The sequence below is a fragment of the Nicotiana tomentosiformis genome, chromosome 9, assembly GCF_000390325.3.
Source record: "Nicotiana tomentosiformis chromosome 9, ASM39032v3, whole genome shotgun sequence".
In the NCBI taxonomy this organism is placed as follows: Eukaryota; Viridiplantae; Streptophyta; class Magnoliopsida; order Solanales; family Solanaceae; genus Nicotiana; species Nicotiana tomentosiformis.
The window spans coordinates 76,598,472-76,624,188 of record NC_090820.1 but is presented as its reverse complement, the minus strand read 5'-3'; the positions used below and the strand labels follow the sequence as shown (position 1 = coordinate 76,624,188).

At 38.5% G+C, this 25,717-nt stretch overlaps 1 protein-coding gene and 1 long non-coding RNA gene across 5 annotated transcripts; both read right to left on the bottom strand.

The window, feature by feature from the left end:
• Window positions 1-698: 698 nt before the first annotated feature.
• On the bottom strand, window positions 699-8,918 carry LOC104117067 (uncharacterized). 4 transcript variants are annotated; one of them, XR_011410927.1, is made up of 5 exons: window positions 8,540-8,896; window positions 7,978-8,173; window positions 4,274-4,415; window positions 1,408-1,511; window positions 699-1,276 (listed from the first exon to the last, which is right to left on the bottom strand). It is a non-coding gene; the product is annotated as an uncharacterized lncRNA (long non-coding RNA). The 4 variants fall into 4 exon arrangements; XR_011410928.1 differs by lacking the exon at window positions 4,274-4,415 and having other exon boundaries at window positions 8,540-8,892; XR_011410926.1 differs by lacking the exons at window positions 4,274-4,415; window positions 7,978-8,173 and having other exon boundaries at window positions 8,540-8,875.
• Window positions 8,919-22,354: 13,436 nt separating this feature from the next.
• On the bottom strand, window positions 22,355-25,255 carry LOC104117068 (amino acid transporter AVT1J-like). Its single transcript, XM_009628047.4, has 3 exons — window positions 25,018-25,255; window positions 23,059-23,666; window positions 22,355-22,960 (listed from the first exon to the last, which is right to left on the bottom strand). The coding sequence occupies exons 1-3, from the start codon at window positions 25,178-25,180 to the stop codon at window positions 22,439-22,441; spliced, it is 1,293 nt and encodes a 430-aa protein (XP_009626342.1). The 5' UTR covers window positions 25,181-25,255; the 3' UTR covers window positions 22,355-22,438.
• Between the last annotated feature and the right edge of the window lie 462 nt (window positions 25,256-25,717).

Below are 25,717 nucleotides of genomic sequence, written 5' to 3'. Positions count from 1 at the left end.
ATCGAAAGAAAGGGAGTAAATAACTACTAAAAGTGACTACTAATTTGTCCTACTAAGCTTTAATGGGTAATAACTCTACGTTTTTTTTTAACCGTAAGAGCAAATTAACAGTAGAAAGCTTTTTCATTGATGCTCTTATTATTAATTTGTCTTATTTTCTTAGATATAACCACTACAAAAAAAAAAAACAGTGTTTAGCGACGGATGTATTCTGTCGCTAAACCACTATTTTTCATCGCTACAGTTGTGTAGCGACGGATTCAAGTTTGTCTCTAAAATGCTTGTAGCTAGGCTCATAGCGACAAAAAATAATAATCCGTCGCAGAATTAGCGACAGAATATATCTGTAGCAAAATTTAGCGATGGAAATAACCGTTGCTATATTGCTTGTTTCTGTCGCTATTTTGACGACTTTTGTCGTTACAATACTTAACAAAATTCGTCGTTTGTTCTTAGTAGCGACGAAATCGTCCGTCGCTAGTCGTGTTATAGCTAATTTGCGCTGCTTTTTGCAACAAAAACCTTTTGTCGCCAATTCATCGCAAGATTTAATTTTATGCGGTAATATTAGCTACGGAAAGTATCTGTCGCTAATTTATTTTTAATCTATTGCTAATTTCTTAAAATTCTTTTTATTTATTATTTTAAATGTACCTTATTCAAGCATATTACATAAAAGCTATTAAATACACTTAATAAAAAGTTAATGATATTAATATAAATTAACAATATATTCAACAAGGTCCAAAATATATAGAATAATGCATATAATGGTATCGTTAAGTACAAAAAATTCACAAGGACCAACAATAAAGTCCAAACAAAATAGGCTAACTATGCGAGGCTGGAGAGTTACGGTAATTATCAGAACCCAATGCATGAACCTCGTCAATGTTAGCAGTAGTAGAAGATATAGGAACTGTAGGTGCCATATCTGATGGGTGGTTGGTAAGATCAATATTTGGCTGATGCGAGGGTAAGAAAACTAATTCACGTACCTGCTCAACGATTACAGGAACTATATGATCTGTTAGTGCAAGAATCAATCGCATCACTAACTCATCCAGATTCCATGTCGGTGTTGATTGAGCATTTAGAGGTGTTGCTGACGATGTAGCATCAGATCAAAAGAGTCATGAAGATTTGGCCCGTAGTAGCATTTAGCTTGAGATCCAAGACCATATACTCTTCTTTTCTTTTCTCCTCCTGCGGCTTGATAATATGCTTTACACTGATCAATATCAGATTGAGTATGTATTTGTTATTGTAATATCTCCTGGTATTTTTTTTGTAGAAGAGTTAATAATTAGTGAAATAGAAAGACTAAAGAATATTGAGCTTTCAATTTACAAAATAAAAAAATATATGAAAGTCAAGCCAATAAAATTATTTAAAAAATTATCTTACATGTACGATTAGAGATTTCTCAGCAATAGAATATTTTCCATCACATGTGTATGGATATGCAAATGCAACTCACTTGCTGTTGGATCTCGACCCTTTTTAATGATCTATACCAAAATGATTTCAATTAAGAAGATTGGCAAAAAATCGTTTGTGTAAAAATGAGATTGGAAATAACATAAAGGAAATACTAGTCTTTGTTGATCCATAATAACAACTATAGCCAACTGTTTTTGCCTCATATTTCATTCCGTAAAGAAGCATTCATGTACTGCCAATTATATATGTGGTAATGTAGCATTCATGAGAAAGGTATTGACTAGCCAGCCTAACTTGAACAGTGACTTAATACCTTTATAGCATACTAATAAAAGAAAGCCACTTCACAACGAATAGGCTAGATTATATAACAATTGCTGGGAAAAAACTTTGAATTCCCAATTGACAGAGGAAGTTTAATAGGCTAGATTATATAAGCTGAATCAATTTTGAGTGGAATGGTGCTCACTTAAGCATATTATCTTCAGATAATAAACAACCATTCTACTCCCTGCATGTCCACAACTGAATCATTCTCCTCAGAACAAATTGCAGTATCACCAAATTGCTGGGGATTTGATTCAACATCTTGTTTGCTTTCATCATGTATGTCAACATCCAAATTATATTTACACATCAGCCGTTCTTCCACTGTGGTTGGAATAGAGCTTTAACAGTAATACCCTTAATGTGAAAGGTGAGTTGCATTAAACTTGACTTTATTAGGCATCAATAATGCAACATAAAATCTGTATTCTGATAGATAATACAAATATCCCTATCAGAAATGACCAAACAATCGCACTAAGTGCATTATCACACCAAGTGAAGAGAGGCATCAGGCATGTCTAGTCAGTCACTTGATATCCTTCAACAAGTGAAGCAATTTTGGTCACTTGACGACCAAACAATTTTCAATGGATACGAAGCCTCAAGCCAATGGTGAGCTAAAAGCACCTTTTTGGGGGTTCTATCGAAGACTTATATGGATGGATCCTTTTAGATCTACGGGCCGGCCGGCCCTGGCCAGCCACCGGGTACCGGCCTCGTGAACGCATTCGCTAAAGGCACTACTGGCCGGCTTTCTCAATCTTCAATCTAACTAATTCATGAATTGAATCAAATTGGGCCTTTTAATTAAACTAATTTTAACTTAATTAAACAAAAAAGTCACGCTCTTTAAACGCCCTATAGAAAAAAAAGAAGAAAGAGGAGTTTACGTCCATCCTTGGTTGGGTACAGTTTTGTTTTTGCCCTAAACTAAGAAAGAGTATAGTGCTCGTTTTGATAAGAGTATTACATACTATCTGCTGGAATGTTTTCAATGTCCCTCTTATGCAACTACGGGAATTTCTTCTGGTTCTCTGCTATCTTTTCCTATAGCTCACGACTGACCTTGAACTGGCCAAAAAGCTTTCTATTTGAACGGAATTCCACAATTGCAGAAGCTTCGGTCTCGATCGATTATACTTTTGGTTAATTGGGTAGGTGTCGATAGCAATAGAATCTTTGCTTTCCATCTGCCACTATTTCCTACCCCAACAACAATAACATCTCAATCCTTTGGGTCAGCAAAAGAAGAATAAAGAAAAGAAAAAGGGAAAACAATAAATCTAAAGTGCTCAACCTAGAATCTCATTTCATTTTGTACGATTCAGGACACCTTTTTAATAGCAATCCTACAGAATACCCACCCATTGCGATACCAATGAGATGAAGCATTAATAAAACATGCAATCCTACTCATAATAATTGTTTCCCTTTTTTACTTGCACTAGGTCTTTCCCCTAGACTGTGTTTTCCAAGCATGATGTTTCTTAAGTGACACCTTAGAAATTTAAATGCCCACAGAGTGCTGTTTAGACATAGAAAATATGAAAAAGTAAAGGCAGGAACGGAGAATCTGTCTAAACCAATCAAAAAACATAATCTTTTTTCAGTGACTACCCAATTGTTTAGACTCACAAGCAGCACAAGTAGCCCATCCAACTGAGCAAACTTATTCAACATACAACCGACAAGACTGTAAGTAGCCATATTAGTATCATCAGAAGCTCCCTAACTATTCCTTAGTCATTTAGTTTGTTTTTCTTTGGAATTGTCTAGTGCTGTATTATATTTCTTTAGCTATTCTTGCATGTAATAGTACTACTAGTGAATTTAGAAGCTAGAGTACATAAGTTAACAGAGGGGAAGGAGAAAGTAACTGGGCAGGTGCTTGACTTCTCAGGGGAAGCTAGAGTACATAATTTGTATTGATTGTGCTCCTTGATACTAACATTCACAGTTGGATCAGACCATTATTCACGCTTGAATAACCCAGTTTGCTTTAAAGGTTCTTCGCGGTATTCCACTTGTATAATCTCTTGTATCCGTCCATAATAGTCACCAATATTTGGATCCGAGATATAAACTCCACTATTAATTGTTGATCTTGCACTACCATGATATTCGGTGTGAAATTTGTAATCATTAACAAAATACACCGGATAACATTTCACGCTTATTAATGGTCCATGAGCAAGACTACGCAAGAATTGATTCTCAATGTGGTTGCATCGAACCTATTTCAAAAGGAATTATAAGACTTAGTTGAATATAACAAGCCAATTCAAGTACATAATTAGTTAAAAGATAATGATTTTTATAGTCTTACATATTCCTTGAACCATATAGCAAAACATGTTTCGAAACTCTCATATATTTGATCCTGAGATAGATTGGGGAATTCTTCTTGCAACCGTTGTATGTACATACTTCATTGCAACAAAATAAGTTAAATACAGACTCAAAATATATGGATATATTTATTATTATTAAAAAATGATACCTTACAAACGGCTCAACCTCTGCACAATTTAGTAGAATATAAGTTTGGGCTGCCTTGATTTCTTCGAGGGACAAACTTCCTTTTTTCCCTTCTCCCCATAGTCGGCGTGGATGGGTGAATATTGATAAATTTCCTTCAAGATCTTCCATAACACCACCATCATCATTACGAGCCATATTATGATTACGTGTCATGACATGAGGTTCAAAATAATGAGAAAATAATTGTGTTGATTCCATCATTAAGTATGCTTCACAAATTGAACCCTCACATTAGCTTTATTCCCTATAATTTTTTAAGAGTTCGAAGGTACCTATACAAGTAAATGGATAGACCATTAAATTCATAAAGTCATGTGTAGCATACTTGTCATAATAAGAGCATAAAAAGTTCATAACCTCTTAAAAGGATACATCCATCTATATTGTACAGGTCCAGCAATCCTTACTTCATATGGGAGGTGTACAGGCACATGTTCCATTGAGTTAAAGAATCCAGGAGGAAATATACGCTCTAACTTATACAAGATCTGGGGGATATATGCCTCTAATCTCTCCATATCCACCACTCGAAGAACAGTCGAGGTGAGATCCTTAAAAAATAAGCTCAATTTCGTAAGTGCTTGCCACACGTTACTAGGAAGTAGCTCACGAAAGGCAATAGGCATTAATCGTTGCATGAACATATGGCAATCATGACTTTTCATACCAAATAATTTATACTTATCTGTGTCTAGGCATCGACTCAAATTCGAAACATACCCATCTGGAAACTTCACATTTTCCAACTAATTGAACAAGACACTTTTTTCATTCTTCTCTATTGTATATGCAACTTTGGGATAGCTTCCATCAATAGGATTCTTTGCCAATTGCGGTCGATCACAATAGTTTACCATATCTTCACGTGCCTTTGGATTGTCTTTTATTTTTCCATCAACATTAAAAACCGTGTTAAATACATTATCAAAGACATTCTTCTCAATATGCATGACATCGATATTATTCGGATCATGTTAAAGATCCAATAAGGCAAATCCCAAAAGATACTTCTCTTTTTTCATCCACAAGACCTAGAAATTCTTCCATTAACCTCTTGTGCATCTAGCTCAGTTACTTTCCTCAGTTCCAACTCACAAATTTAGTTCAAGATTTCCTCTCATGTTCTAAGGGGTGGTGGTAGCCTTTTGACAATCTGACCTTTACGAAAGTTTTTACGATCTCTCCTAAACGGATGATTTTGGTCAAGAAATATTCTATGACTGTCAAACCAAGTTGTTTTCCCACCATGATGCAATCTAAAGGATTGTGCTTCCTCCATACAATAAGGACATGCTAAGTTACCGGCAGTACTCCATCCAGATAACATAGACTATGCTGGAAAGTCATTGATTGTCCACATCAAAGCGGCCCTTAATTGAAAATTTTACTTTTTTGAGATGTCAAATACTTCTACACCCATCTCCCATAACAAGTTCAATTCCTTTATCAAAGGTTGTAGATAAACATCAATTTTTTCTTTAGGGTTGTTTGGCCCTGGAACAATGATAGTTAAGAACATGTACGCCTCTTTCATACACATCCCTGGAGGCAAATTATATGGAGTGACAATCACTGGCCATGAAGAGTATTTCCTCCATGAATGACCAAAGGGCTGAAAACCATCAGTACATAATCCCAACCTCATATTTCTTGGTTCAGCAGCAAAAAAGGGATGAGTTTCATTGAAGTACTTCCAAGCCTTAGAGTTTCATTACACCCTCCTCTTGTATGTGCTCATGATGCCATCTCATATCAGCGGTTGTAGCATGAGATGCATATAATCTCCGCAATCTATGAATCAAAGGAAAATAATACATTTTTTTGTAAGGGATTAATTTCCTCTTACGAGAACCGACACGACGTTTGTACCTCTGGTGGCCACAAAACTTGCAAGATATGAGGTCCTCATCTTCACCCCAATACAACATACATCCAGAATTACAACAATCAATCTTTTCAACTGGCAAACCCAAGCTACGCACTAGATTCTTGGTCTCATAATAGTTATCAAGCATTGTGTTATCTTCTGGTAAAGCCTCTTTCAACAATTGCATCATTTGGTTACAACCTCTTTGTGATAAAGTATTCTCCATTTTAATATTTAGCATCTTGGAAACTACTGCGAGTTGAGAGAGGGTAGAACCAGGGTATAATTTTGCATTAGCGGCCTTTAGCAAATCATAAAACCTTTTACACTCAAGATTTGGCTCCTCCTCCATTTAAGGATTAGGCTCCGCCTCCGTTGAAGGTTCATAAAAATGAGACGACTCAGGTTCAGTATTATTATAAGACTGCCAGCTCAAACCATGGCCAAAATTGGGTCCAACTGCATCCAAGACCATTTGTCGATATGGATTCTCATACCCCGATTCAGGTTGAGCGCCACCATGCAAATCATCACTAGAAGACATCTCACCGGTCACATTTTTTTCTCCTTGATACTTTCAAAGAAAATAGTTCTCAACAAATCCATACTAATAAAGGTGCAATTTAACAGTTTCAATATCCATGTATTTAATGCTGTGACATTTTTTACGTGGACATCTAACATCATCACCACTCATGCGATTGCGCTGAGAACAAGCAAAGTGGAGAAACTTGTTCACACCAGTTATGAAACTTGAATTAATACCCCCTCGGCCATCCAACCGTTTGTACATCCAATCATGCTCTGGATTATCCGGGTTCTTATTTAATATTAAAATAAACAAGACCTTAGAGTTCTTTATTTAATAAGACATCAGAATCCTTTCTAAAGGGAATAATTAAAAAGTTGTCATCAGAATGCCTTCTTTTCAGGAAAAATCCTTCTTTAGACAATTAACGGTGGAAAGTTACAAAGGAAAAATAATCAAAACCCAAGAACAAATGAGGGGAAAAGTGAGTGCTTTTAGCCATGTAGAAAGTGAGTGCTTTTAGCCATGTAGAAAGTGAGTGCTTTTAGCCATAAAATTAGCGTATTAAAAAAAGGGTCCCCTATGGATATCGAATAAACACAGAATGATCCAAGCAAGTAATTGATAGGACTCATAGACATGAAAAGAGAAACTGATACCAAAACTAAAGCATTGGCGATGGATTAAACAAAATTTTGAGCCCCAACATAACAAACATACAATTTAACAGTGTCCACCTTGCTGAAACGTGAAATTCCATATCACTTGTCATCTAAAACTCTTATCCCAACTAATTTTATAGAACAAATATCTTGAGCAAGTTACTTAATAAGTTAATAATGAAGAGTAAATAGCTCAGATCTTAACCCACAATTTGATGCAACAAGATTTACGCCACTCTGCACATAAGATTCTAAAATATGTTTCAAATACACGTGAAAACTTGTTCACTCATAAGCCCATCTGTTATAAAAATTAGCAGCATATATTACCTTAATAATAAGTTTCAAGTAACTCATAGTAGGAAACCCCATTAGAACTGAAAGGTAAACAGAAATAAACAACAAATTGACCTTGTCTGTTTAACTTCTCCTAAAACAAGTTATTGCCTCCCATTTCAGTTTTCTTCTACCAAAGAAGATAAGTTTGCTTTTTTACCACTTCTTAGTTTGTAGAGTTACTCACTGTAACAAAGCTGGCAAGCAAAAGAAAAGCTTCTGGAAATTATGAGTAAAACAATTAAAGAAAAAAAGAGGGTAGTGCATACCGTGTTCCAGCAAAATGCCGAGAACGCCTAGAAACAAGAGAAACACTGAAGTCTTTTCCAAATATTGATAGCCTAGTCCGTAGACAAAAACACTTTAAAGCTCAAAACAACGACCTAATTCTCGCGTCCATACCAAAATCTGGCACTACATCGCTAAAAGCACTCACTTTCTCCATTGTAAACCGCATTCACTTTCCTATATGAATCATTCACATAATTATGCTCTATTGAGACTCATTCATAAGTACAAAAACGACGATTCATCTTTTGAAGGCAAATTAGGGAATCTTTATAACTAGAAAAGTTTTAATCTAACTCTTATTGTTACAAGGACATACAATCCCTAAAATCAACGCACCAGTCAAACAAAAAATACCATATCAAAAATTGCTCAACATAATTATATAAAGAGAAAGAAAAACAAACAAAAAAGAAACTTTACCTAACCAAAGATAAGAATAATGGTGTAGAAAAAATAAAAAATCAGTAAAGATGAGGGCTTTCATCTGAGAATCTTGAGGAGCAGCAAACTTAAAGGGAAGAATGAGGATCAGGAACGCACCTTACTTCGAATTTCTTGGCAAGTTCAGAATTCTGCAGTAATATTTTTGCAATTTCGAAAGTTTTCTTCTATTCACTATCTAATATTTTTGTTTCCCATTGCATATAAGCCTTAGATTCATACCCAATTTTTTGTATTTGAAGAAACAAACTCACATTGTTGAAGAGAGTGCAAGTGGGAGTCTGATAGAGAAGAGAGAAAGTGGGCGTGTTTGTGCCCTAACTTTTGGAATGTCTTTTAACTAGGGAAATTTTATTTTTAAGGCAAAAATTTTAGCAACGGAAATAGCGACGGACATAATCTCCGTCGCGAATAATAACCAGGAAAATTTTATTTTTAAGAAACTAGCGACGAAAAATTTCGTCGCAACTAACTTTGGAATGTCTTGATATGTAAAATGAATGCATCGACGAATTTTTTGACATTAAATCTGTCGCTAAGTTTTAATAATTTTTGTCGCCCTAATTGCATCGCTAATTTTGTAGGTGAAATAAAGGCGCTAATTTTTAGCGCCAATTTTTAGCGACGAATATATGATTTTTTCGCTAATTCATCGCTATATTTGATACGAATTCTTTTGTAGCTTATTTGGCGACAAACTATAAAATTCATCGCTAATCCGTCGTTATTTAGCTACGGAATATCGCTTGTCGCTAAACGCTATTTTTTGTAGCGAACAAATCTCTTGTCACGGCTCAAAATTTTACCAATAGTCGTGATGGCACCCAACCTCCAAGATTAGGTAAGACAATCACACAATAATATGAAAACAATAAAATAAGATATAAAAAGTTTGAATTTAACATAAACAGCGGAATAAAGCTCTAATAAAGCCAATACAGAGGTACATAAGTCAAACTCCTAAAATCAGATAATACAGAGTCATGAGCTCTAAGCTGAATACATAACGAATCTCAAAAAGTATAATACTATATGGAAGTAATACAACAGTATGAAAGTAAGGAAAATGGACTCCAAGGGTCTACAACATCCATGCAACACTACCTTAATACTCTCAAACAGTCAAAAGCTTACTCTTGAGGTCCGCTACCTCCAATACCCGGATCTGCATAAAATATATATAAAAGTGTAGTATGAGTACAAGATAACATGTACTCAGTAAGTATCAAGACTAACCTCGGTGAAGTATGACGGGGTTTAAGTTATGTGATACTGACTAATCAGAGAACCTGTGCAATACATCTAATAACTTGCAACAAGAATATAACAATGAAACTCAAATGTATGAGATATCAACTCAACATAGGTAAATTCGTCCTGACTATTAAATCTTCAACTGATAATAGAGGCATAGGATAACATGTTAAATATAACGTGAAAATATGTTTAAATGCATGACGAGGACTAAAGAATGCATGTGTATGAACAAGAATGCCATCCTTATACCGTCACATGAACATCAAGAGTGGAATGCAACCCTTATACTCCACACATCATCAATAGTGAAATGTCACACTTATACTCCACACAATATCAACAGTGAAATGCCTCTCTTACACTCTGCACATCATAATTAATCAAAACAATCATGGTACCACATTATGCGTGCACGCTATCAAGAGAGAAACATGAGAGAGTGGCCCTAGGAGGATGGATCCTTATCCACACGTTGTATGACAACAACCCATGCATAGCAATTATCACAATCACACGGCAAAGACTTCGTGCCACAATATCATCACAGTTGTACGACAAAAACCTCGTGCCAACACCCAATCAATCTGCTCAAATTATCCAAACGTGCCATGATCATAACAATGCTTTACCAAATTATCATCAAAAGACATGCTCATAATTCGTCAACAAGGTTCACAAAGACATGATAATAATAAAATGTGGATTAGTGTTCAACGTATAAATCATGACTATAGCTAAATCAATCGTAGCAACTAATTCATGTAGTCATAGAATGATTAAACGTGTTTCATATAAAACAAATCATCAAGATAAGGCATATTAGAAGCCTAAGATCTAATTCGGATATAACTACACATAGCACCCATATACAAGTTCGGCACCTTGTGTACACGTCACTTTTCACATAAAATAATTAATCAAACAAGCCAACTCCTAAAGGTTATTCTCTCACACAAGATTAGGCAAGATACTTACCTCAAACATGCCAAATCAACCCTCCAAAATCTCTTGTCCTTTAGAAATCACCTCCGGCTGGCTCGAATCTAACCAAAAATAACTCAATAACGTCAAACAAAGGCATAGAAAATAACTCCAAACAATAAAGTTTCGATCTTTAATCAAATCTCCAAAAGTCATCAAAAGTCAATCCGGGTCCACATGGTCAAAACCCAAGTCAAGGGATAGATCCCGACAACACATAGCCCCACGAGCCCAAATATATGATTAGATTCCAAAATCGAGTCCAAAACGATTCCCAAATCAAATTTTTACTTTCTTAAGTTGTAGACAAAAACCCAAATTTTCCATTTAAAAATCCACGTTTTTGGTGTAGAAATTCATAGGGATTCAACATATAAAGCCAAATCCAAGTGAAAATTGCTTACCTCAAATGTAGTCGTAAAATTGCTCTTCAAAATCTCCATCACTCAAAGTTTAGGGTTCAAAATATAAGAGAATTTGTAAAATCCCCAAATTACAACACTTATAAGTCTGCCTAGCGATACCATTCATGAACGTGGCAACTGTCTCGTGTTCATGACGCACAAAATTCCACAGCCTCAAATTAACCCTTCGCGAACGCAGCTACCCCTCGTGATCGCGATACAAAGTCGCTCCAGGCATGCGCTAACACGAGCATACTCCCCCGAACGTGAAGACCAAGCTCCAGCAATCCCCCAGCGTGCCACCATTCTACGTGAACACGACTACCTAGGCATAAACGCAAAGGACAATCAGCTATAATCCAACGTGAATGCGACACCCAGTCGCGAACGTGAAGCACAAACCTGCCCAACACCAAAATGCCATCTGTGATCGTGGTTCAACCTCCACAATCGCCAAGAAGGGCCTCACACTAGCAAAAATCTGCAACTTTCAAAATGCTCCAGGTGGTCTGAAATCAGACCGCCCGGGACCTCATCTGTGATGGCCCGATAGGTAATCTAGAGTTTTAAATCTTAATTATGTGTTTTAAAACCTCAAATAGCTTCTTTTTGCCTTCCTTTATTTGTGTGCACAGTCAGTGCCTTTTTACGGAAAGCTTTTATGCGAAAAATTAATTAAAATGTGAATTAGTGCCTTAAAAATATATTTGAGTTGACTTCGGTCAATGTTTTGAGCAAATAGACCCGGATACATGTTTTTATGGTCCCGGTGGATCCGTATCGTGATTTAGGACTTGGGCGTATGCCCGAAATCGAATTCAAAGGTCCCTAGCTTGAGTTATCGCAATTTGTTGAAAATTTGAAGTTTAAAGAATTTATAAATTAGACTGATGTTTGACTTTATTGATACCGGATCCGTATTTTAGTTTTGGAACTTGTTATAGGTCCATTATGATATTTATGACTTGTCTGCCAAATTTGGTACAAAACAGAAGTGATTTGACGTGATTGGGATGTCTGGTTGTTAAAATAGAAATTCTTAAGTTTCATTGAAAATTTCATTTGATTTGGTGTCCGATTCATAGTTCTAGGTGTTATTTTGGTGTTTTGATAAAGCGAGCGAGTTTGTATGAGGTGTTTGGACCTGTGTACATATATGGTTAGGAGCCCCGAGGGCTCGGATGAGTTTCGGATAGCCTACGGACCATTTGAACTTAGAACATTTCTGGTTTCTTGAGCTTCTTCTTTATCTGGTGTCATGTGCTTTGTGATCGTGAAGGGGAGTTTGGGACAGGGCAGAATTTTCTTTATTGCGAATGCGATAGTTGGGTCTCTAAAGTTGGCTTGCCTAGCAAGTGAAATGTTAGGGGCCATCTCGGTCCCTAAGGTGGAAATTCCGGGTCGTGACAAGTTAGAATCAGAACACTAGGTTACCTAGGTCTCATGAGTCATGAGCAGGCTTAGTAGAGTCTGGAGGATCGGTACTGTACTTATCTTCCAAAGGCTACGGAGTTTAGGAACAATTTCACTTCTATTCTTTTCTGTAATGCGATTTTATTCTATTATTGGTGATTGAACTCTTCTACTCTTGTTCTCTCACAGATGGCGAGAACACGTACTATATCTTCAACTGGACCGTAGCCGGAGCCCCCAGTGGCAGCTCCTATGAGGGGCAGAGGTCGAGGCCAAGGTCGCGCCAGAGGCCGAGGAAGAGGTAGAGCTCAGCCTAGAGCTAGAGCAGCAACACCAGCAGTAGAGCCTCGGGTAGATTTTGATGAGGAGGTTCCAGTTCAAACTGTACCTGTTGGACTAGCTCAGGTCCCGGAGGGGTTCATAGCCACTCTAGTGCTTCAGGACGCTCTAGTGCATTTGGTGGGCCTTATGGAGAGTGTGGCCTAGACCGGTACCTTCCCGGTGGCACTAGCCGTCTCTCGAGCTGGGGGAGGAGCACAGACTCTCGCTACTCACACTTCGGAGCACATGGCTCCCTAGTATCAGACTCCAGCAGCCCCGCCAGTTAGGGTAGTTCAGTCGGTTGTTGCGGCACAGGCCGATGATGGACTTGTCATTTCTTCTGAGGCTTTATTGAGATTAGACAAGTTTACTATGATCTTTCCAGTTCACTTCAGTGGTGCACCTTCATAGGACCCACATGATTATCTTGACCGCTTCCGTGAGGTGTTGTGGAATATGGGTATAGTTGAGACCAATGGGGTCGATTTTGCTGTGTTTCAGATGACGTGTTCCGCCAAGAGGCGGTGGAGAGATTATATGTTGACCAGACTAGCTGGGTTGCCTCCACTTACTTGGGATCAATTCTCACAGCTATTTCTTGAGAAGTTCCTCCTTATCACATCGAGAGAGGATTACTACATGCAGTTTGAGTTTCTCCAGCAGGGCAATATGACTTTTACTAAGTACGAGACCCCTTTTATGGATCTAGCCTGCCATGCTCTTCTTTTGCTTACTACAAAGAGAGAGAGAGGGCGAGGAGGTTTATTGATAGACTCACTCTCCTTATCAGGCTACACATCCCCAAGGAGACCGAGAGTGAGATTTTCTTTTAGACAGCTGCTAATGTTGCTAGGAGGATCGAGATGGTTCTTGCACATGAGATAGGGCACGAGTCCGATAAGAGGCCTCATCATTTCAGTGGGTTCAGTGGTGCCTCGTCTGGAGGCATGGGTACTTTTGGTAGAGGCCATCCTCCCAGGCTGTTTCACATAACGCTCCAGGTATCTCACAGTGCTTCAGGTGGTCGAATCCCTCATATGTCTCATCGCGACCAACTAGCCTACAGTGCACCACCAGCTACTATTAGTGCACCTCCGCTCCAGAGTTTTCAGAGTGGATACTCAGGTCGACAGGGTCAGTTTTAGGGTCAGCAGTCACAGCAGCCGAGGTCCTGTTATACTTGTGGTGATCTAAGTTACATTGCTAGATTTTACCCTCGGGCATTGGGCAACTCACAGCAGCAGGGTTCTCGGCCATGGTTCCGGCACCGATTGCTCTACCGCTCGCTTATCCAACTAGAGGCAGGGATCAGGCAGCCAGAGGTGGAGGTCAGGCCGCTAGAGGTGAGGGTCAGGTCGTTAGAGGTGGAGGCCAACTAGTTAGAGGTTGTCCTAGAGACATGGTTCAGAGTGGTAGGGCCTAGCCCCCTTTCCCAACTAGGCCTGAGGCTGAGTCATCCGACTCTACTATCACAGGTATTGTTCTAGTTTGTCATAGAGATGCGTCAGTTCTATTTGATCCGGGCTCTACTTATTCCTATGTGTCATCCTATTTTGCTTCAAATCTGGTTGTGCCTCGAGATTCTTTGAGTACTCTTGTGTATATCTCTACACATGTAGGAGATTCTATCGTAGTAGATCATATCTATCGTTCGTTTATGGTTACTATTGGGTGTCTCGAGACTACAGTAGATCTTTTGCTTCTTGATATGGTAGATTTAGATATCATATTGGGTATGGATTGATTGTCACCTTATCATGCTATATTGTATTGTCACACCAAGACGACGACCTTAGCCTTGCCGGGGTTGCCTCAATTAGAGTAGAAGGGGACTCCTGGTTATTCTACCAGCAGGGTTATCTCTTATATGAAGGCTCGACGTATGGTCGAGAAGGGGTGTCTAGCCTATTTCTCATATGTCTATGATTCTCGTGCAGAGGTTCCTTCCATTGATTCAGTGCATGTTGTTCGTGAGTTTCTAGAGGTATTTCCTGCAGACCTGTCGGGGATGCCGCTTGACAAGGATATTGATTTCTGTATTGATTTGGCTCAGGGCACTCACCCCATTTCTATTCTACCATACCGTATGGCCTCACTATAGTTAAAATAATTAAAGGAGCATTTGCAAGATTTGCTTAATAAGGGCTTCATTAGAACTAGTGTCTCGCCCTGGGGTGCGCCTGTGTTGTTCGTGAAGAAGAAAGATGGATCGATGAGGATGTGCATAGACTATAGGCAATTGAACAAAGTCACCATCAAGAACAAGTATCTATTGCCGAGGATTGATGACTTATTTGATCAGTTTCAGGGTGCTAAGGTGTTTTCGAAGATTGATTTGAGGTTTGGCTACCATCAGTTGAAAATTAGGGCATCTGATGTCCCTAAGACGGCTTTTCAGACTCGGTATGGGCATTATGAGTTTCTAGTGATGTCATTTGGGCTGACAAATTCCCCAACAACATTTATGGATTTGATGAACCGGGTGTTCAAGCACTACCTGGATTCCTTTGTGATTGTATTTATTGACGGTATCTTGATCTACTCCTGTAGTCGAGAGGAGCACGAGCAACATCTTCGGATTGTACTTCAGACTCTCAGGGATAGCTAGTTATATGCCAAGTTTTCAAAGTGCTAGTTTTGGTTAGACTCAGTCACCTTTTAGGGGGACGTCGTATCGGCAGAGGGCATAAGGGTGGATCCTATGAAGGTTGAGGTAGTTCAGAACTGGCCTAGACCTACTTCAGCTACAGAGATCCGGAGTTTCCTAAGTTTTGCGGGCTATTACCGCTGGTTCGTGGAGGGGTTTTCCCCTATAGCAACCCCATTGACCAGATTGACCCAGAAGAGTGCCCCGTTCATATGGTCAGATGAGTGTGAGTTGAGCTTTCAGTCGCTCAAGACTGCTTTGACTACGACGCCGGTATTGGTGTTGCCCATGGGTTTAGGATCTTACACGGTGTATTATGATGCATCTCGTGTTGGGCTCGGTGCAATATTGATGCAGGATGACAGGGCGATCGCATATGCGTCGCAACAGTTGAAGGTTCATGAGAAGAATTACCCTGTTTATGACTTAGAGTTGGCAGCCATTGTTTATGCGCTGAAGATTTGGAGGCATTATCTTTACGGCATGTCATGCGAGGTATTCACGGATCATTGGAGTCTACAGTATTTGTTCAAACAAATGGATCTCAATTTGAGGTAGAGGAGGTGGTTGGAGCAGTTGAAAGATTATGATATCACCATTTTGTATCATCTTGGGAAGACCAATGTGGTGGCCGATGCCTTGAGTAGAAAGGAAATGAGTATGGGCAGCCTTGCGTATATTCCAAATGGTGAGAGGTCACTTGCTTCAGATGTTCATCGCTTGGCCAATCAGTTTGTGGGGTTAGATATTTCAAAGTCCAGTCGTGTTCTAGCTTGCACCGTTGCTCAGTCTTCCTTGTATGAGCGCATCAGAGAGCGGCAATATGATGACCCTCATTTGCGTGTACTTAGGGACACAGTGCGGCACGATGGTGCCAAACAGGTTACTGTTGGAGATGATGGAGTTTTGAGGAAGCAGGGTCATATTTGTGTGCCAAATGTGAATAGGCTTCGTGAGTTGATTCTTGAAGACAAAGTTCCCGATATTCTATTCAACCGGGTGCCGCCAAGAGTATCAGGACTTGCAACAACATTATTGATGGAGAAGAATGATAAAGGATATAGTTACATATGTAGCTCGGTATCTAAATTGTCAGCAAGTAAAGTACGAGCATTAGAGACCTCGCGGTTTGCTTCAGAAGTTAGAGATTCACGAGTGGAAGTGGAAGCGTATCACTATAGATTTTGTTGTTGGACACCCACAGACTCAGAGGAAGTTCAATGCAGTATGGGTCATTGTGGACAGGCTGACTAAGTCAGCATATTTCATTCCGGTGGAAGTTACCTATTCTTCAGAGTAGTTGGCTGAGATTTACATCTGCGAGATCCTCTGCCTGCACGGTGTGCCCGTGTCTATCATTTCTGATCGAGGTACGCAGTTCACCTCGCACTTCTAGAGAGACGTACATCGTGAGTTGGGCACGCAGGTTGAGTTGAGAACATCATTTCATCCCAGATGGACGGATAGTCCGATCGCACTATTCAGATATTGGAGGATATGCTTCACGCTTGTGTCATTTCGGGGGTTCTTAGGATCAGTTCTTGTCACTTGCGTAGTTTGCCTACAACAACAGCTACCGGTTGAGCATTCAGATGGCTCCTTATAAGGCATTATACAGGAGGCGGTGTCGTTCGCCAGTTGGATGGTTCGAGTCGGGGGAGGCTCGGTTGTTGGGTACATATTTGGTACAAGATGCCTTGGATAAGGTCAAGATTATTTAGGATCGACTTCGCACAGCTCAGTCCAGGCATAAGAGTTATGTCAACCGTAGAGTTTGAGATGTTGCATTCATGGTCGGAGAGAGGGTGTTGCTCCGAGTTTCACCCATAAAAGGTGTGATGAGGTTCGGAAAGAAGGGCAAGTTGAGCCCTAAGTACATCGTGCCTTTTGAGATTCTTCAGAGAGTGGGTGAGGTGGCCTACAAGCTCGCATTGCCACCTAGTTTATCAGCAATTCATCCGGTGTTCCATGTTTTCATGCTCCGAAAGTATCACAGTAATCCGTCCCATGTGTTAGATTTCAGTTCACTCCAGTTGGATAAGGATTTGACTTATGAGGAGGAGCCAGTGGCTATTCTAGCCTGGCAGGTCCAACAGTTGAGGTCTAAGAGTTATCCTTCAGTTCGAGTGCAGTGGAGAGGTCAGCCGGTAGAGGGAGCCACTTGGGAGTTCGAGTCGGATATGCAGAGTAGATATCCACACCTTTTCACCAGTCTAGGTACTTTTCTATGTCCGTTCGAGGACGAAAGGTTATTATAGAGGTGGAGAATATGATGAACCAATAGGTCATTTAAAGTTTTAAATCTTAATTCTATATTCTGAAATCTCAAATAACTTCTTTTATCCTTCCTAGATTTGCGTGCGCAGTCCGCGCCTTTTTCTAAAAAGCTTTTATGAGAAAAATTGATTAAAATGTGAATTCGTACCTTAAAAAATTATTTGAGTTGACTTCGGTCAACATTTCGAGAAAACAGACCCCGGATCCGTGTTTTGACGGTCCCGGTGGGTATGTATCATGATTTGATATTTAGGCGTCTGCTCGAAATCGAATTCGGAGGTCCCTAGCTCGAGTTATCACAATTTGTTGAAAATTTGAAGTTTAAAAGTTTAAAGAATTTATAAATTAGACTGATGTTTGACTTTATCGATACCAGGTCCGGATTTTAGTTCCGAAACTTAGTATAGGTCCATTATGATATTTATGACTTGTCTGCCAAATTTGGTGCAAAACGGAAGTGATTTGACGTGATTGGGACGTCCGGTTGTTAAAATAAAAATTCTTAAGTTTCATTGAAAATTCCATTTGATTTGGTGTCCGATTCATAGTTCTAGATGTTATTTTGGTATTTTGATAAAGCGAGCTAGTTTGTATGAGGTTTTTGGACCTGTGTGCATATATTGTTTGGAGCCCCGAGGGCTCGGGTGAGTTTCGGATAGCCTACGGACCATTTGAACTTAGAAAATATCTGTTTTCTTGAGCTTCCGCTGCTGGTGTGATGTGCTTCACGATCGCGAAGAGGAGTTTGGGACAAGGGATGATTTTCTTCATCGCGAACGCGATAGTTGGGTCGCGAACGTGGAGTGTTGGGGTTTTACCCTTCGCGAACGCGACCAGCTTCTCGCGAACGCGTAGGGGCATGGGCTTGGGAGGGGGAAACTGACCGTTACTCTTCGCGAATGCGACACTGGGACCGCGAACGCAGGGGCATGTGGGTGCAAGTCTTCACGAACGCGAATGGTAACTCCCGAACGCGAAGGGTAACTCGTGAACGTGTAGGCCAATGATCTGTTGTGCTTCGCGATCGCGTCAGGCCCTTCACGAACACGAAGAAGGCCTGGTGCCAGTGATTTAAAATAGTCCAAAAACGAGGTTTCTTCCATTTTTCATAAACTCTCCATTAGAGCACGGCCTAGAGGCGATTTTGAAGGGAAAACTCAACGCCAATTCATAGGTTTGTACACTCTAACTCATTTTCTTTCATTTCTAACATCACCTATTAATTTCTAGCCCTAATCCTTGTTCTTCCATGTTAGAAAACTAGAGATTTAGGAAGAATTGGGGGGGGGGGGTTGCAAATTCGGGTTTTAGATATTAATTTGATGTCGGATTTCAAAACTAATTACATAATTGGGCTCGGGGGTGAATGGGTAAATTGGTTTTGGTTCGAACCTCGGGTTTTGACCAAGCGGGCCTGGGGTTGACTTTTTTTTTTTACTTTTTGGGAAGGGTGTAAAAATCCTATCTTTAAGTATTGTAATTGATTTCCTTAGCATTATTTGACGTTATCGAGTCGATTGCGGTTAGATACGAGTGGTTTGGAGGTGGATTCTAGAGGAAAGGCCTTGGTAGAGCTCTAAGTTGACTGAGGAGTGAGGTAAGTGTCGTGGTTAACCTTAACTTGAGGGATTAGGACTTCTTTGCCTATTTGCTACGTGTTTAAATGTTTGGGTACAACGTATATGTGAGGTGACGAGTACTTATGCATTGTTGTTGGATTAAAGCATGTGGGTTGGACTTGTCTCTTGTAATTTATATCCTTCTTTGTTTATGATATCCATGCTTAGACTAGTTTATTACTTAATTGATCGCTCTTTCCGCATTTACGAACTATTTGTGATAATTTAGTATTTTTTGAAGTTGAGGTTTGGTATTGTGGAACCGTTGTTGACGTAAGGTTTATTCATGCTTATTCTATCTTCCAAATGTTATATATTCATTGCTACATGGTAAGGGAGGGTGTTAAAGCACGAAGGGTGATGCCGTGCCGATTATTATTTCATTATTGATTAATACATAGTGAGGAAAAGAGTAAAAGCACGAAGGGTGATACCATACTGTATTTATTATTTCATGATGAAATTAAGAGTAAAAGCACGAAGGGTGATGCGGTGCCGTATTTATTATTTTATGGAGAGATTGAAAGTAAAAACACGAAGGGTGATGTCGTGCCATTATTATTGTTTCATGGTGAGGCTGAGAGTAAAAGCACGATGGGTGATGCCGTGCAGTCTTTATTCATTATGCTTATCCGTTTTCATTGGTTGAAGGTTTATTGACTGTTTCAGGTTGTCATTTCCTGTTGTAGTTACCATATTTTGTACCCCATTTTGCATGTCCCCTCCCACTAGTACGTGTTTAATCTCTATTTGCTATTATGTCGTATATATATTCTCGTTTGTACATGTGTAATTACGTGAGTGTCCTGTAATAGCTTCGTCACTACCTCATCGAGGTTAGGCTCGGCATTTACGGAGTACATTGGGATGGTTGTACTCATACTACACTCTGCACTTCTTGTACAGATTTTGGTACTGGTCCTAGCTGTACGTGAGGTGCATCAACTCGAATTGGCATACTTGGAGACTCGAGGTAGATCTGCTGGTGTCCGAAGACCTTGAAGTCCCCTTCCTTTTTCCTCTTTCACTGTTCATTTCATTCGAGACAGTTGTACTTATTTCAGACTTTATTTGTAGAACTTCTAAAAGCTCGGGCACTTGTGACTCCAGATCCGTGTTGTACTTAGATATTATTGGTTATTATGCCACTTCGTATTTCGTTTAGTTTCATTTTAGTTTAATTGGTTTTACTTATTTGAATTGTTCAAAAACTGGCTCAAGGATTTCTCTAACGTTGGCTTGCCTAGCAAGTGAAATGTTTTGCGCCATCACGGTCCCGAAAATGGAAATTGGGTCGTGACACCGTCCAATCATCACTTCAACAAGTCCATAAACACTACTCGGACCTTTCCAAAGCCTCCAAACACATACAATATCATAACTTCAACGAATCAAAGGCTAAAACGCAAGTTGAATATGATATCAAAGGCTAAAACGCATACAATATCATCACTTCAAACCAAGCGTCTCATTCAAGCTTAACCAATCCAAATTACAACCAAACTTTTCACACAAGTCCCAAATGACAAAAGAACCTATTCCAACTTTCGAAGCAACAATTTGAATATGATATCATCAAAAGTTAACCTCCGGTGAAATTTAGGAACTCTCCAAACCTTCAAATTGCCAACTTTCGGCAAATAGCGTCAAAACACCCTAGGAAACTCCAAATCCAAATCTGAACATATGCCTAAGTCCAAAATCACCATACGAACCTATTGAAATCATCAAATCACCAATGTGAGGTCATTTACATAAAAGTCAAACTTTAGTCAACTCTTACAACTTAAGCTTCCAACAAAAGAACTAAGTGTTCCAATTCACTAGAAAACATTCCCGGAACCAAACCAACAATCCCCGCAAGTCACAAAACAACAACCAAGCATACAAGAATCATCAAATGGAACGGGATTCAAATAAATAAAACGACCGGCCGGATCGTTACATCGATATCTAGTGGGATGAAATTGTTGAGAACCGTCACCATGTACATCTGAGTGGTTATGCTTAATTCTTTTCTGGCGGTGGATTTCGGATATATAAAGATTCCTAGAGTGGAAAGGGTTTGTTAGGGGCTCTCAAACTCTCTTATTTTTCTTTCTTACGTTTCCGTTGGAAAGTATATGTCCTCTATGATTTTGAAACACGGGATATAAATTTAAGATTCTCTTTGATACTGTGGTAAAGGCTATGGTATCGTCGATCAGACAAGTTTCCAGTTTGCAATCTTTGTTTATTCCCCTCTCTCTCCATCGCTCCCTATCTCTCAACTTTCTAGTTATATTCTAGACAGGGTCTTGGCCTGCGTTGATTGATGACTTTTCGAGCACATGTATTGTTGGACACTTTCGTGATATCAAGAAACACAACTATTTTTCTCAATCTGCTATGAATTGGTCCTGCTTATACATGTTACCTAAAGAGTGTTTCACTGCCCTGTGGGCTATGTCTTTCTACCAGTTTTTTTGGGGCATGCATAGAAAGTTAAGATTCTAATGTTGGGTTGTTACTAATCAATTGTAACATTAATACCTCACATGTTATATGAGGGATCAAGAAACTTTGGATTGAGCCTGTAGACTTGCTCTCAGCATTATGAAGTAGTTCATGACTACAACAGCTCTTTGGCTCTTTCCCATGGATACTGTGATGCATGATTAGATGCTTCATATATCGCCTATCCGTTCTGCGTTTATTAGTAGATGAAACATGGTAGAGTGATTGTGCAGCATTGAGCCAACATTACTCCTAGCTTATAATGTAACTACGGTGATTCATAAATCCAGCAATTCGAGTACACCCTTTCAGGTAATGTCTCACTGCTGAGGATATTTACATGCACTGCACGTATATCCCATGATAATTCGTATTAAAATGTATCCAAGAATCTATATTCACACTGAATCATCAAGCTTATATATCCCTAAGTACTGGTGCTTCAGTAGATTTTTGAAGGAAGAGTTAAGATCATCGCACTAATATAAATCATGGAGTGTTCTGGGATTACAAAATCAATTTCATTTCAGAACAGCTATTGAAACACTATAGATCCAACAAATGAAATTGTATAATACAAAGTTTAAAAATGTTGTATTATCTCTATCAAAGATGTGTATGTACCAGTAACAAAGATTAGGATTCCCATTAGTACTGTCAGGCCTATTATGACTATCTCAAATCTAATCTTTCTGTAAGTGCCTGAAATCTTCAAGTAGCATAAACATGGTAGCAAAATTGAAGCAGTGACACTAAGAAATGCTCCAACTAGTGACATGAGATACCCAAATAATGGTATGGTCAGCGCAACAGCAACACTGCTTATCACCAAGATGGTTCGAATCAGGGGGCTAAATGACGATGATCCTTTATCATTGTGAGACTGGAAACGTTCCTCGAGTCTGTTGATAATTGGTGTCATCATTAGTGAGTACTTGGCTATCGGATTGATCAAGGCGGTGTATATAGCCAATTTCGAGCTAAACTTTTCAGTTGGAAGGTTCAAGGTAATTTGTGACTCGACGTCGGAGCCAAACATTGAATACCCCATAGCTGCTATCGATGCATAAGTTATCGTAGCGAATGAAAAGCACAGAAGCATTACCTGAAATAGAACTACCGCAGGTCAGCATCCAAATTAAAGTAATGCAAATTTGTCTAATTAATTAGGATCATATGTTGGTCTAGTGTGTAATGTGTCACCTTGGAGAAATGCTTCTGATTTTCCATTGAAGTGTACAAAGTTGGAAAAACAGGATGGGCACAATAGCAGAAGGCGTATAAGCTAAAAGATGTCGGGATTCCTCTCCAATTCAGAATGACTCCCCTTTTATGAAAGCCGATACCATCATAAGTTGCTGCCCAGAAAATTGAACCAATAATAACAAGGGAAGCTAAAACTGCAGAGGCTGATACATATGCCAGAATGCTCATGTTCTTTAACAGTACTGTGGGTAATATGACGAGAGCAACGATCAATACAAAGCTTTGTTTCCCACCAATACTGAGTCCCCAAAAACAGAAATTTGCCTCTGGCAACAGATTATGCAAATTATCCCCTGCAAGAATTAGAAAACCGGTTGCCACCAAGTAAAGCTCAAGATTCATAAAAACCGATACCAATATTCTTCCTGCTTTTCCAAATGCTCGATCTCCAATGTCAGGATAACTTCTTATAGTTGGATCAAAATCCATACATCTCTTTATTAACAAGGATGTGTAGAAGGTCGCACATGCAATGACGAGAAGAAGAATCATGCTTAACCACCCTCCTGAAGATAGCGCATAAGGAGTTGACAAAATTCCTACTCCTGAAAAGAGAAAAGTTATACTACTAGGTTTAAGTCTCCAACAAAATCCATGTGTATATTTTTTTTCTTGAAAACCAGTATCACACTGAAAATATAATCTCTTTCTCTTTTCAAAAGAAATTTCAGCAGATCACCGTCATTTAAATTTAGTTCTCACCCAACATTCAATTAGAGAACACTTAAAGAAAGATCACCAAATTAATTTAATGTTCATCTCATAGTGTCATGTAAAGTATATGAAGCACAAGAAAGATAACGTCTTGTTCTGTACCACATGAAATTGTCTGTTGTCGATTCAGACACTCTAACTAAATTTAAAATTTCTGTTTGATTTCGACATTCTAATTAAATTACATGATTCTCTAGCGCTAGTGTATTTAATCGTACGTACTTGCCAATAATGGGAGAAAAAATCAGCCATAACACCACATGTTGAAGTACTATATTGAGCATAGATTTTGAGTACTAGGGGAAGATAATGCCATAATTTGAAAGGATCGAGGTGAACGCAGGGAAGAAAACATCGGCGATCTGATACTATTTAACAAATTATATTTTTTTTGATAATATTGTAAACATTTAAATGAGCTAGATATATAGAAAATATACATTACATATAATAAAACTACTTTACACTTGAAATTTTCAAACAAGAAATTCATACAAATGTAATTATCATATACCCATCAAATCTAGATAACGAAAAAGACAGGCAATGACCTTCAACAAAAAGACGAGATGATCTGAACCAGTAAATTATAAATAGGCATCCTACAGTGAATGGATGAGATAAGGTTGGTAAGTCCCATGCTATTTCAGTTATTATGGTATTTGACGGCCTGCTTTTTCCTGGATCAGTATAAATACTTTTTATTAATTCACTCTGTCAACAACCTTCAATCCCAACCAAACAAGTTGAGGTCAGAATAAAAAATTTCACTTCTTCATTTAAACTCAACTAATTTATCCTCACACCAAATAAAAAAAAGTAAAAAACTAAGTTAATAATAATAAAATTTTTCTAACATGACTAAAAACCTATTTCCTACTAGTAGATTTACGGATTTTTTCAAGCTATGAAAAGCAATATTTTTGTTCAGAAGACGACGGAGCGATGGTGAATTCAGTTATTCAAATAAAAACCGTTCTAGATCGGCCCCATAATGAAATTAAGTAAAGCCAGATAGTAATGGCAAGAATTGATCTGAGTGAAGAATTACAGTTCTCAACAATCACATACAAAAAGACTACAACGCTAAGAAAGAACAGAAGATAAATGAAAATTTCCACAAGAAAAGAAAACACACACACACACACACACACACACAAGAAAAGATAAAAGAAAAAAAACCTGATAGAGCGTTGAGTCCATGAAAAGCCGTTTCCAGAAAAGAGGTTTTTCCGGTGATAATAACAGAGTCCGATGTAACTCCTTTCTCAGCTCTATCAAATTGATCATATTCTGCCAGCAGGGGCAAAGAAAGAAATTTGCCATTCTGGGATTTGGTCTCCATTTCCCAGAAAAAAAGTTGGACCTTTTAAGTAGGAACAATATCTGTTATGAACCAAACATGGTGATGACACTACTCTATTTATAAACTACTACTATTTACTTCTGCATGGAAACAACCACTTGTCAATTTGACACGTTCTAAATGATAAAAAGAATATGGATAAGAGGTTGGAAGTCAGAGTATTATATATAGGATTTAAGTTAGATACATTATTTATTTATTTTACATTAATAATTAGTGTAATTTAATATGTAATAGTATATTAATTTATTTTTCAAGTTACTAATTAATGTTTAATTAGAAAGATTATCTGTAATTATTTATAAATGGAAGCAAATATAAGTAACCATCCATAAAATATGGATTAGTAACTTCAAAAAATAAAACAAGTTATTTGTTAGAATAGGTTGAAATGTATTGATGGTGTAAATTTTTTAAAATGATTAGTGTATATATGTTAAATCTATTGAGAATGGAAGAGGTGATAACGTGGTTGGAGGTTGAGAATTTTTATAAGGCAGCATATTTTAGTTGTGT

Excerpts from the sequence above, each read along its gene's own strand:
- LOC104117068 (XM_009628047.4), bottom strand. The coding sequence starts at position 25,180 with ATGGAGACCAAATCCCAGAATGGCAAATTTCTTTCTTTGCCCCTGCTG. Across the intron at positions 23,667-25,017 it reads TGGACTCAACGCTCTATCAG|GAGTAGGAATTTTGTCAACT; the intron begins GTTTTTTTTCTT and ends TTCTCTTTTCAG. Across the intron at positions 22,961-23,058 it reads ATCAGAAGCATTTCTCCAAG|GTAATGCTTCTGTGCTTTTC; the intron begins GTGACACATTAC and ends GTTCTATTTCAG.